The 12,897-nt window shown below is 38.4% G+C and overlaps 1 protein-coding gene across 3 annotated transcripts; it reads left to right on the top strand.

The window, feature by feature from the left end:
- The first annotated feature begins 368 nt into the window (after positions 1-368).
- cnot2 (CCR4-NOT transcription complex, subunit 2) lies at positions 369-12,366 on the top strand. Of its 3 annotated transcripts, none has more exons than XM_086298105.1 (15): positions 369-581; positions 3,539-3,667; positions 3,762-3,834; positions 4,002-4,149; positions 4,230-4,412; positions 5,603-5,679; positions 6,112-6,237; positions 6,457-6,581; positions 6,708-6,825; positions 7,164-7,320; positions 7,922-7,983; positions 8,456-8,505; positions 8,594-8,694; positions 11,137-11,281; positions 11,364-12,366. In XM_086298105.1, the coding sequence occupies exons 2-15, from the start codon at positions 3,551-3,553 to the stop codon at positions 11,448-11,450; spliced, it is 1,569 nt and encodes a 522-aa protein (XP_086154231.1). In that variant the 5' UTR covers positions 369-581; positions 3,539-3,550; the 3' UTR covers positions 11,451-12,366. The 3 variants fall into 3 exon arrangements, with proteins under 3 accessions (XP_086154231.1, XP_086154232.1, XP_086154234.1); XM_086298106.1 differs by lacking the exon at positions 369-581 and adding an exon at positions 741-838; XM_086298108.1 differs by lacking the exon at positions 369-581 and adding an exon at positions 1,072-1,091.
- The last annotated feature ends 531 nt before the right edge of the window (positions 12,367-12,897 follow it).

Genomic DNA, 12,897 nt, shown 5'->3' with positions numbered 1-12,897 from the left:
AACTACTCATTTTATGTAAGATATGAACAGATATAGCCCCCAGTTTGTTGTGTGCTAATTTGATTAAATGTAGAGTAAAAACAAACAAACAAAGAACGTTAAGTAAAAAACAACCAAAAACCCAGTTGTGAGATAAGGCCCTTGTCAACATGCAAAGTTCATGTTTTTGCACAGAAACCTGTGAGATTTGGGATACTCTATGAGATATGTGTCAAATGTGGTTGGTAACCAAACTTTTATTGCTGACAATCACATCCTCTGCAGTATGTAAATCCACACATTTATTTTACTGGAGTGAGACACCTGATGTTCACACGAGGGAGACAAAAACTCGACAGTGTCATATTTGCTTTAAATGACTGCAAAATCTTCTTTTTTTCTTTCCCCCTCCGTGAAGTACTTTTCTGGATATATGTTGGTTCTTCTCCCAGCACCCTGTTAGGGAAACTATCAGATGTGTTCGTTTTTGTGTACGGAAGTGATCAGCAGGTTGTAAGGTCAAGGGGTAAAGGCTAGACCTCTTTCGATTGAGAATACTCACAGCCATCTTGGATCTAACGAAGCGAAGGGAAATTGATGCGGTGAGATTATTTTACTTATTTTTGTTCTTATGTTAAAATTGCCCTATGTAAATTAAACTCCGTCAGCTGGAGCTTTTTACCTCCCTTGCTTTCTTTCGTTTAAATACGTAGCACGTCGTTAGCCTTTAGCATCCGCAGATTGTCGCTATTGGTCTATCTGCTCCTACTGCCACTGCCTGCAATCGGAGCATAAACTGAGCCGTGAAAACACACAGCTGACAGTGGATAAACGGAGGCAAAGAGGGCCAGTGTTACTGGTAGCTAAACCACTGTGTATTTCTCAGTTTAAACGCTCTGTTACTTTGGTTGTTTTTAGAGTAGCCAGTTAGCAAGCTGACGTTAAGCTAGCTAAGCTAACTCAAAGTGACAAGCACCTAGCCTGCTAATGTTAGCTACCTAAACTAGTGTTGGCTAGCCTGTTAGCTTTGTTGCTGTTAAACACATCAATAGTAAAGTTTAACGGGATGGAACTTAACAACCAGTTCTGCTGTCATCTCATTTAGTTAACAGGTATCGTAGGGCTGCAGTTTTTGTTTTTTTTGTTGTAAAAGTCAAATAAATCAATCTTCATTTTAAATTCGTAGAGAAAGCAACTATTCAAAAGTTTATTTTAAGAACCGTAAGGTGCCAGTTGTAGCCCATTGAATTACAAAGAAATTATAACATATTGCATTTCCAGATGCTTCCATTTAACTTAGCCTTGCAGTCATATAAGATATCTTTTTGTTTATACAAAGGTTATGAAATATCAACGCTGTGTGGCGGCAGTAAAGTTCCAGTTGCACAAACAATACAATGCGGTGCTGTTAGTTTCAGACATGGGCTATTCAGTCTCAGATCATTGGGGTTTTTAACAACATTTTCTGCTCAGCCGTCTTTGATTTGCCTAAAAAAGTGTAGTCCAAAGTTTAAACATATAGACTGATTGCTGTGAAATTTCAGCATCGCATAGGAAGTACTTTAAATATAAAGTACTTGAGATATACAGTACTGTGCAAAAGTTTTAGGCAGGTGAGGAAAGATGCTGTAAACAAAGAATGCTTTCAAAAATGCAAGTGTTAATCATTTATTTTAATCAAACAACAAAATGCAGTGAAGGAACAAAAGAGAAATCTAAATCAAATCAGTATTTGGTGTGGCCACCCTTTGCCTTCAAAACGGCATCAATTCTTTTAGGTATACTTGCACACAGTTTTTGACGGAGCTCGGCTGGTAGGTTGTTCTAAACATCTTGGACAACTAACCACAGATCGTCTGTGGATTTAGGCTTGTCGATGATATATACGTGTGTGTTTCCCCCCACACATTGATTTGATATCTAAAGCAGTGTTTGAACTCGAATATCTGAGAATCTGTTAAAGAGAACTGGCTTCTTTTACCATGAAAGTGAATCAGGTTCTTTAAATGGGAGCAAATACAGTAAAAAGTTCCAAGAATTATTCAAATGTGTTTAAAAAAAAAAACGTCTCATAGACTAACAAAAAAGAATAACATTAGTTATTAGTTAGAGACAGTTTCTGGAAGGTATTGACATATTTCACAATAGTACAAAATCAAACATGTAGAATGCTTAATCACAGAAATGAAGAAATAGTTATTTTTATTCAGCTACCATTCTGGATTGAGGAAGCCTAACAAGTTGTACTGCATAACAAAAATTTCAGCCCAGTAGTCTTACCAGATTAGAACAGATTTCTCTGGTTTCCAAGGTGCTCTCATTATAACTGAGAAAGTACTTCTGCTAAACATAATCTATGCAAATTTGTTATTTTCACTTGCTCCCTGACCCTTGCTCTAAGTTTAAAATGTAGTCACAGGGATTAAAAATGCAACAAGTACTCATGTAAAAAATAAAATCCCAAATACAAATAAGTATAGCAAAACAGGAGTAATGAGTCAGTAGTGTTCCAAGGCCAAGTTGCCATCAACACAAGGTGCAATTGGCAGTCTGATACAAGACTCTAACCCTAGGAGCTAAATTCTAATCTTAATTCCCCGTATGTGCTTCTTTAACTCTAATCCTTACCTATTAGCCAGTATGCCTTGAGCTGACTCCTATTCAAAACCCAGGAGGAACCAAAACTGGGATTCACCCCCTGCCTGCTTACCCTTCTGAACCTGCTTCCACCTTCCTTACCCCAGAGGAATGCTGAGGGGGTTTTAGGACACACAATACACCTTAACGGGTGGTTTGGATTGCTTGATGCCAATTTATTATCCACTTCTGATCCCTGCAATGTCTCCTTGCTAATTTCTTCTCCCCATCACAGACTTAGTAGAGTAGTATAAGGTGCAGGGTACTAGTGGTGACATATGTTTGTCTGTGCATTATCTTGACCAAACCAATTTGGCCGACGGACCATTTCGGAGAGAGTCTTTAGCAGAAAATGCGTACCCCTGTTCCTAATTCTTACCCTGCTGCTGCAACTGTGAGCAGAGATCAGGCAATTGCCACGCTGACTGCCTGAATGAATGCTGCAAGAATTATTCTATAAATACTAAAACTAAAAAAAAATTTAATGTCCAATTTTGAAACCATAACATTTTTAGGCTAGTGTAGAAGTTGACCAGAAAATATTGTATAGGTCAAATCAAATCACTTTTATTGTCACATCACATGTGCAGGTACATTGGTACAGCACATGTGAGTGAAATTCTTGTGTGCGAGCTTCACAAGCAACAGAGTTGTGCAAAATACAATAATGTAAACAAGCAAAATACAAGAATGGCTACATCTGAAACTAATATATATATATATATATATATATATATATATATATATATATATATATATATGTTGAACCTTACTGGCTCTGAATTTTATCTAGTTCAAGTAGAAATCTAAAGAGAATTAAAATTCAAATCTAAGCCACAGTATAAGTTCAAAAAGTTCACTCTTGAGCGTCTGCTTTCTTTCACATGCACATTTTAATTAATGTTCCTTTCTCTCTCTTCAGGTGACAAAAGGCATGTTTGGTGCTAGAAAGAAATTTGTAGAGTTCGTTGACGTTGTCGATAACGACTTTACCGATGAAAGCATGTACTACAACCAGCCGACGATGTTTCCACATCGGTCGGATAAAGATGTGAGTTTTGTGTGCTGGTACACCTTTCTTACCTGTTGAGATTTTTTTTCCACATTTATCTTACTCTGTTCTGTCCTTGAATGTTTTTCTCCAGATGCTGTCCTCTCCCTCACCATCGTCATCGGGTCAGCTGTCGCAGCTCGGTGCGAGTTTATATGGTCCACAAAGTGAGTGCTGACCTTTATCTTACAGCCTGTTACATCAGTTTTGTCATTTGTGATGGACTTAAAATCGTAAAGACAATTCTGCTTTTTACCTCTGAACTAGAGTTACTTAAAGTTTGATTGTGTTATTTGAACAGATAACTGAAAAGCTTTCTTTTGTCTTTGTGCAGGTGCACTCGGCTTCTCAGTAAGAGGCATGGGAAACAACACACCTCAGTTAAACCGAAGTCTAACGCAAGGGTCGCAGCTACCGAGTCATATCACCCCCACAACAGGAGTCCCCACCATGTCTCTCCATACCCCACCATCACCAAGCAGGTGAGTGTGAACTTGACTGATTAATCGTGCTGTTTAAGAAAACTTTGAATTCACTAAATTGGACGATGATGTTTTAACAGGGGGACGTTACCGATGAATTCGAGGAACGTGCTGAATCACTCTCAGGTCGGTCAAGGCATTGGGATAAGCGGCAGGACCAACAGCATGGGCAGCTCGGGGCTGGGAAGCCCCAACCGTAGCTCACCCAGTATCATCTGTATGCCCAAACAGCAGCCAGCACGCCAGCCCTTTACCATAAACAGGTAGATGGATTTAGTATTTATTGCACATATCCACCAGTGTTTCAAAGGAACATGGCCCTGTACTATGATGCAAATTCAACATACACAGGATGTCTTTCTGCTATCTGGGTTCAGTTATCTTAAAACTGGTGATTGAGCCAAGCAGTCACAAGAAGCTGATTATCAACTTAACAAGGCAACCCAGGGTTTCTCAATCTAGCTACCAGCATGAAAGAGGTGCTGTTTACAGCTTTTGACCAATCTGAAATGTGGATAAGTCTGTTGGCAGCAGAGCAGCTGATTTTGCAGAAAATGACAAAACTGTAATATGAGGAAAAATCTGAAGAAAATAATACATGCTGAACCCAAACCTGTGTGTGTGGTGTGTGTGTGTGAGAGAGAGTTTTTTTTAATTTTTATTAAATAGTAGCGTAGTATTAAAAGCGCCATATGAATGTATGTGCGCTTTAAGTGTTTGATCAGGGAGACTCCCAGAGTCCTACTGTATTAATAAAGTTTAGCCTATTACAGCCTGAAAGAAAGCGGGTAAGAATGCAAGCTGCTGAAGTTAACAGGCACCTCACAGCTATCACAGCTCAATCAAGAACAGGAGAAACTAATACAGTGAATATTTACTTTACATTAAAGTTTCGATGTACACAAGATGTTTTTTTTTTTTTTTAATCTTTCAGCTTTATCCCGGTCTGAGATTTTAAAAAAAGAAACAAAAAAAGTTCAAAACAAATAAGTAAAAATAGGCGCCCCGTTTGTAAATTTAGAACAATAAAATGGTTTGCACCCAACAGGAAAAATAAACTTATGTCTAAGAATCTGTTTCTAATCCAACACAGTGAACTACACAACTTTATCCATGCACTGAAATCCAAGGAACAGTGACATTTTGCAGAAAACTGATTGATGAGTAGCCACTGGTTTTGTACCTGTTTATCTTTAACTGTGAACGTAACATGCTCTGAAACAGGTTAGGATGTAAGTTACCATGGTGATGTACCACCTTTGTAATAATGAAAAGCCAGGGTTAACCTTGAAGTTACCTGGATGAGCTCAAATCTTGCTTCATAGGGCTGGCATGGGTTACCTTCGGTGTGTCCTTTTGTGTGTACAGTTGCTTTCTAAAACATCTTTTTCTAATTAAGGAAATGTTTGTATCCTTTTTCTTTCTTTTTTCTTATTTTTTTCTGTCTGTGCAGCATGTCAGGATTTGGGATGAACCGCAATCAAGCTTTCATGAACAACTCATTATCAAGCAACATCTTCAACGGCACAGGTTGGTTGTTCACTTTTGTCTAACCATCAGGTAACCATTAGGTTTCAGCTACTTTTAGACTAACATTGCTCTGTCTGTGTGTGTTTAAAGCATAAAAAACAGCCACAGCCTGATAAATAATACTGTTTCCTGCACAAAATCACAGCTTTCCATTAATGCTGCTGTTAGGGTCTTACAAGAGTTAACAGCAGCAAACAGTGCTACCCATCATACATAAACTGTGTATCCTTGAAATGAATTGCAGGAAATTAGGTCTGAATAAAAATCTCATTAAACTGATCTGACTATTTTTAAACTGTTACATAAATACACATCAAAAAAGGGGAGAGCTGCTACATCCTTAATCTACTTTACAATAAGGCTACATTATTACATATTTACAAAAATAGCGTATTTAAGGATTCACATGTTTGTATTGTCCTTGTGTAACAGATGGGAGTGAAAATGTAACAGGACTGGATTTGTCAGACTTCCCTGCATTAGCAGATAGGAGTCGGAGAGAAGGGACCGGAAACCCTACACCAGTTCTCAACCCACTGACTGGACGAGCGCCTTATGGTAAGCCATTAGACTGTAGAAAGTGTCTTATTTTCCTCACATGAATCACTGACAGCACATTCCATCAACATTGGAAATGGATTTCAGCTGAAAACCATCAGATGAGCTTCATAATGTTAGCTAAGCTTTTGTTACACTGCACACGACAGACTATCATTGCTGATTGTACCATTTTGTTTGTTTTGTTTTTTTCTTTGCTGTTACACTTTCATCATCAAGTTGGCATGGTGACAAAGCCATCAACTGAGCAGACACAGGATTTCTCCATCCACAATGAGGACTTCCCTGCACTGCCTGGGCCAAACTATAAGGATCCCACGTTGAACAACGATGACAGCAAAACTGTAAGTCACACAGCACACTGGCAGAACTTTTTTATTTTTTTTGTGAGAAGGGTACAGATCAAAAGAATTGAAATAAATACATGCATTATTTTTCCTGCCTATTGATTTTTTCCCCCTTCCCTTTAGAACTTGAACTCCACAAACAAGAGCACATCCAATGCAGATGGGCCCAAGTTTCCCGGAGACAAGACGGCCTCAGCACAGAACAACAACCAGAAGAAAGGGATTCAGGTGTTGCCTGATGGTGAGTCTTCACTGCCAATCGTATTGCTGCTATTCCACCAAAACAACCCTTCTTAATTGCCTTGAGTGAGGCAGTTGGACGTGCTAACCTGCATTTGGGGTTAGATAATTATCAACTAAGCTACAGTGAGGAAACCAACAAAATAACGTTCATTGTAACACAGCCATAATCACTTTTCCATTAATTTACCTGTGATCATGAGTTCAAAGAGGTATTTAGTTGGTTTGTTCACAAAGTGTAGTTATTAATGCAGAGGTGATTTGACATTAAGTACTGAATCTAGCTCAGAGTCCAGTTTCTACAGTTTGTTTTAATCTTGAGTTGTCTTGCTGCTGCAGGTCGGGTGACGAACATTCCCGCAGGAATGGTGACGGATCAATTTGGCATGATTGGCCTACTGACGTTTATCCGGGCAGCAGAGACTGATCCGGGGATGGTCCATCTGGCGTTAGGAAGTGACCTCACAACACTGGGACTCAACTTAAACTCACCAGAGTAAGACAAATTTCATTACCCTGCAAATACATACTGATTTTTCCTATAAAAAACACACACACAAAGAAACAATAAAAATTTTTAGTCCAATAATGCATGTTACATCTGTCTGCTTTTATTTTTAATGAATGAATCTATTTAGTTCCCCACCGTTTCTTTGGATGGATGTAATCGTATTGTCATTAATGTATCAGTGGCTGAATACAAGAGGCGCAGTGTCTTTGTTGCCTTAGAATTAGCTTTTTATTATCTGCAGAAGGGGTGAGTCCCTTCACTGTCATTTTTATACATTAGGAACCTTTTGCATTTGTAACAGTCACGGGAGGAGCACTAAATCATACACGCTGGTCTTTTAAGTTTCAGGGTCTATGATTTTTGATATACATCAAATTTCATTCTTACTCAGAGGTAATAAAGAAATAAGAGGAAAGAGACTCCATTAGTTAAGTTTGCCCCCTGCTGACTGCATCAGTAGGTTGGTAAAAGTTGGTATTTTCAGAGTTTTTGACATTTCTTCCTGTTTTATCTAAAACGTTTAGCAAACAGTCTGCTTTTGATATTAATACTAGCAAGAACTGATTGCAACTAAACTCTTTGACAGAAACTTGTACCCCAAGTTTGCCTCTCCTTGGGCTTCCGCACCTTGTCGACCTCAAGACATCGGTAAGACATTAATTTGATGTATGACAGTCCTGAGTAGCTTTCAAGACCAGAGTCAGAGCAGGTGTCAAGACATTTGCATTAGTGCTGAGGAGGAGCAGAGAAAGGATGCAATGCAATCTTAGTATTTTTGTAAAATATTTACATTTTTAGTCATGTTTTTTTTTTCTTTTTTAACAAAAACTGTTGTTGTGGAAATTAAAGTACAGACATACATGTGGCCCTTTAAAATTAGTGCAGCTAAAAAAACCTTCAACTATTTTATTACAAGTAGTTGGCTGTTGACAGAGTTAATTAATAAGATTTAGATTCTGGCAGGCCTCCTGGTTTTTGCTTTTTTTATCCGACCTGGAGACCACATTTTTGGCATATCGGTAGCATAAATTTTCAAAGCCACAGTGAATTAAAACAGTTACACACTGCTTTAGACACTCTTGTGTGTGCTGCTAACCTATATCTGTATCTGCATTTTTAGACTTCCATGTTCCATCGGAGTATTTAACAAATATCCACATAAGGGACAAGGTAACCATGAACTTGAGCTCAATGTAAGCGGTTCAAAGATTAATGTAGTAAAATAAAATTAATCTATACTGTCTTGTCTTGACTCTAGTTGGCTGCCATCAAACTGTCTCGATACGGTGAAGACCTGTTGTTCTACCTGTACTACATGAATGGAGGAGATCTGCTACAGCTTCTGGCAGCAGTGGAGCTGTGAGTACTGACTTTTTGCTAGAAACGGGCACAAAGGTGTTTGTCTGTCCAGGAGATGATCACCTTACTTAGCAAAGAAGTTTAAAGGAGTCGTGTAAAGTCGACAGTCTTTGCAGTTGCTGCTTCGTATTAAAAACGTTTCACTGGCGAGCAGATGAGACAGTTTTGTGAAGAGGAAATTAAGCAATCCGTAAACAGAAAAACAAGCTAGAACATTATATAAAACTGAATCTAAATTCTAAACCACAGGGATTCTCTCAGCAGATGCAAATATAATTGACTTTTTCCTGACACACAAGTTCAGCAACATTCATCTACAACCCAGCTCAGTAGGCCTTCTAAGGCCCGTTCAGTCCAAAGGCCTCGGAAGACACAACTGAGAGCGGAAGCCAGGAGGGTTGAACCAACGCACATTAAGAAAAAGCCTAGACTACTTATTAACGATGAACATAGCTTGCTGATCTAAAAAGTAAAGGGTATGCAGAAGTGTTTTCAAATCTGCATTCATTCTTAATGACTTCTTCTTGTGTAGAAGTCCATGGGGGGGAAAATGAACCATACTCATCACTTGAGGTAATCTGTTTATCTCAGTTTCTGTTTTTTGTCCTATTTGGAGTTGAATAGATGACACAACAGGTTCTGTTATTTCCACCCCTCAGTTGTGACCAGATTTCAAAAACACTACATGGCAGTAGAGCAGGGCGATATGGCCAAAAATATTTATCACGATATATATTTGAAAATTTGCGATAACGATATAACCGACGATATAATTGATGCGAGACAAAATACAACTCCACAACATTACTAGCGCAAAAAGACAACCTTCCATTTATTTTCACTTAAACAAGAAGCTGGTTTTTATGTACATTAAAGCTTTATAAAAATGTAACAGTGCAAATACAAATTCCTTGCTGAAAGTTTAACCAAAAGGCATTTCCAGTAGAAATGGGCTGACATATCCTGAGCATAACCATGTATAATATCCACTGAAGTTAAAAAGAGGTGCTTTGCAACATTAAACTGCAGTGTGCAGTACGCATTTTTCGGACCATAAGGTGCACGGGATTATAAGGCACATTAAGCGAAACAAAGCAGTCAGATAAATCAAACTTTATTAAACTCATTCTTCTTGCTTCCTCCACTTCTGTAACATTGATTCATTAATGTTGAATTCTCTGGCAGCTGCTCTATTCCCATGTTGTTGCAGTATATTAATGACTAACCTCGTATTGTGGATGGATTATCTCAGTTGTTCTCCTGACTGAAGTTTGGTCCGTTTACAGCATCCTGCCATGCGATTGCATTTGTCTCTAACCATGAAGAACCTTCACGTTAACTTTTATAAGTGGAAAAGTGTTAGTGTTCGTCCTCCAGCTTCACTGTTTATGTTATGCTAACATAGCTGTGTCGCTAGCGATCACGTAGCACATCATTATATACCAGCTAGCCCAACTTCAGTAACCCTACAAACGTCACTGCTGTTTAGTTTCCTGTCTTCATTTATGTTGGAAGTGATAGCAGAGCTGTACGTTTGATTTTTTTCAGAAATCTCTCAGTCAGAACATGCTATATCATGCTTAGGTAACTAGCGAAACTAGCGAGCTAACTCCGTTAAATGTAATAACTTTAGTTTTCATGGATGCCTGGAAATTAAACTTTATAGTTACACCTGGTAAAGCAGCAATGCTGATCGTTTTATTAAAGATGAAAGAATTTAGACAGTTTTTAACTCTAAGTGATGCTGCAGTGTTGTTTGACCTGAAGCATACGGAGTTTAGGACCCAGATTACTCCCAGATTTAAGAGCATCTTAGTCCGACTAACAACGGCCGCTTGCATGTTCTGCAAAAAAATGTGCTTTGTTGTGTATCTGACGGACAAACACCAAACCAGTTCCACATCACGGAAGTTGCACCATTTTTACAAACCAATTCTGGTTCATCTGTTTCACTCAACAATCGGCCATGTGCGTATGAAAACAAAGGCACTGCGCATGCGCGTTTTACTCCCATTCTATCGCGATATTTCATTTTCCTATCATTGCCTAACATTATACCGGTATTACCGTGAACGGTATAATATGGCCCAGCCCTACATGGCAGTGCTCGAAACGGCCAAGTCAGGGTTTTAAAGTCGAACTACACAAGTACATCTCTTATAAACAAACCTTTGGAAAAAACGCTTGTAAAGCTTTAAAATGATGATCGATTCTGCTGTGTACTCTTAGATTAACACTTAACAAGGTACAATATTGTTTGTTTATGGAATAATTTTTCTTCTTTTGTATGAACATAATCATTTTTAGTTTTTGTAGAAATAGCTGGAAGTGTGAGTGAAACTCTTGAAATGAATCTTTCTTGGTCCCTGGTTAGCCACCAGGTGGCAGCGTTTTATTTATTTATTTATTGTAATACTTATTAATGTGTTCTTCACTCTCCAGCTTTAACCGGGACTGGAGGTACCACAAAGAGGAACGGGTTTGGATAACTAGGGCACCTGGCATGGAGCCTACACTGAAGACTAACACCTATGAGAGGGGTACCTACTACTTTTTTGATTGTCTTAACTGGAGGAAAGTAGCCAAGGTAAGAGTTGATATTATCAAGTTTTATTATTTTTAGTTTTGAGGATTAGAGCTATTATCTTAAAACTATCTGTTTCTCTAAGGAATTTCATCTGGAGTACGACAAACTGGAAGAGAGGCCTCACGTGCCAACAACATTCAACTACAACCCAGCCCAGCAGGCCTTCTAAGGCCCAACCAGTCCAAAGGCCGCAGCTGTTCCTGTACACGACACCGTTGTCCAGGAGGGACGAGGAGGTCCACACAGCTTGGTTTTTTTTATTCCTCGAGGATTTGGCTCTTTGACTGTAGGGGTCATCACCACCATTAAAACTGCCCTGCATTTTCAAATTTACAAGCTGCCCCAAAACACCAACGAATGTTTTGTTTTTATTCTTCATGTTCCTCCTGTTTTTGTTTTTTTTGTTTTTTTTTTCCTCTCTTGTTTTGAGCAGGGTCTGTGTTATGTTTACGTCTCTGAATCTGAAGCCTGTTTTTTCTCTGAAAGGAGGACTGACCTTGTGGCACAGGGCAGTGACAGAACAAAGGTTATTCTTTGTATTTATACCAAGTGTTAACTGAATTAAAGACGGGGAAAAGAAACGTTGACATCCTAGGAAGCAAGTTAAAGGGTGAAAGAAATGCAATGTTTATTGTTGCACTATATTTAGTAATAAAAGAACACAAAATTTGTTTGTCCTTTTTTTATGTGAACACCCCCTGATAATTTCTCCCCCTCTTTTCTATTGTTATTTGCTTTTCTTTTGTTGTTGATGTTTTGAGTCAGGGAGCTCATGCAATTCTCCCACATCTATACGTTTCACCTTTTTAGCCTCCCTCCTTTCAATTTACATTCATCCTTCCACCCTGTTTTTGCGTCACCAAACGTTTTCTGTCACATACAGTTTCTTCGTCTCTCTGTGACGTCTGTGCTGCCCAAACATGGACACAAATGTAGGAGACTACTTTGATGGAGAAGTCCTCAGAGGCTGAACATCTACACGACTTTGCTCCAGAGCAAACAGAACTCTTTCCAGTCTTTGTTACAATTTTGTAAGAAATGTGTACATTTTTTCTTTGCATCACATAAATTAGTATATGTATGTACGAATGTGTATATATGATTGCTACATATATGTATGTGTGTGTGTGTATATATATATATATATATATATACATATATATATATGACATTTATTTTGGAAGAAATTTTGCCCTGACTTGTACCTCGTTTTTATGAGGTAAGCATGGATGCAATATGTGGATGCGACAGGAGTTTTCGGGATCTGCTGGACAGGGTGTCACATCACACTGGGCACTTGCATCAAACTAAAAAATATTAAAATGTCACATGAGGAAAGGCCTGAATCTAAGCCCCACCATTAAAAAATTAAATAAACCTAGAGATCATTATCATCCCCTGAATTTCGACTCAAACACAACCAAAAGGATGCATTTCATTTTAAGCTGATTGAACAGTGGTGGACAGCAGCATTTCATAGCAAACGGAAAAAAGACATGAGGAAAAAAAACAAAAAAGACCAATCTTGTATTTTCTGAATTTAAAATCTTAATTTCTTTGTATTAAAGCAGAAAAAGGCTTTCCTGAACCGTGTGTCTTGTTTATTGAGTATCTTA

The sequence above is a fragment of the Aulonocara sp. 'chitande type north' Nkhata Bay genome, linkage group LG7, assembly GCF_057382095.1.
Source record: "Aulonocara sp. 'chitande type north' Nkhata Bay isolate Kocher_YH1m ecotype deep benthic linkage group LG7, A_spYH_male_GT1.1, whole genome shotgun sequence".
NCBI lineage: Eukaryota > Metazoa > Chordata > Actinopteri > Cichliformes > Cichlidae > Aulonocara > Aulonocara sp. 'chitande type north' Nkhata Bay.
Note: the sequence above shows the minus strand (reverse complement) of the source record. Positions and strands in the feature narration are given on the sequence as shown.

Excerpts from the sequence above, each read along its gene's own strand:
- cnot2 (XM_086298105.1), top strand. The coding sequence starts at position 3,551 with ATGTTTGGTGCTAGAAAGAAATTTGTAGAGTTCGTTGACGTTGTCGAT. Across the intron at positions 4,150-4,229 it reads ACCCCACCATCACCAAGCAG|GGGGACGTTACCGATGAATT; the intron begins GTGAGTGTGAAC and ends ATGTTTTAACAG. Across the intron at positions 6,826-7,163 it reads GATTCAGGTGTTGCCTGATG|GTCGGGTGACGAACATTCCC; the intron begins GTGAGTCTTCAC and ends TTGCTGCTGCAG.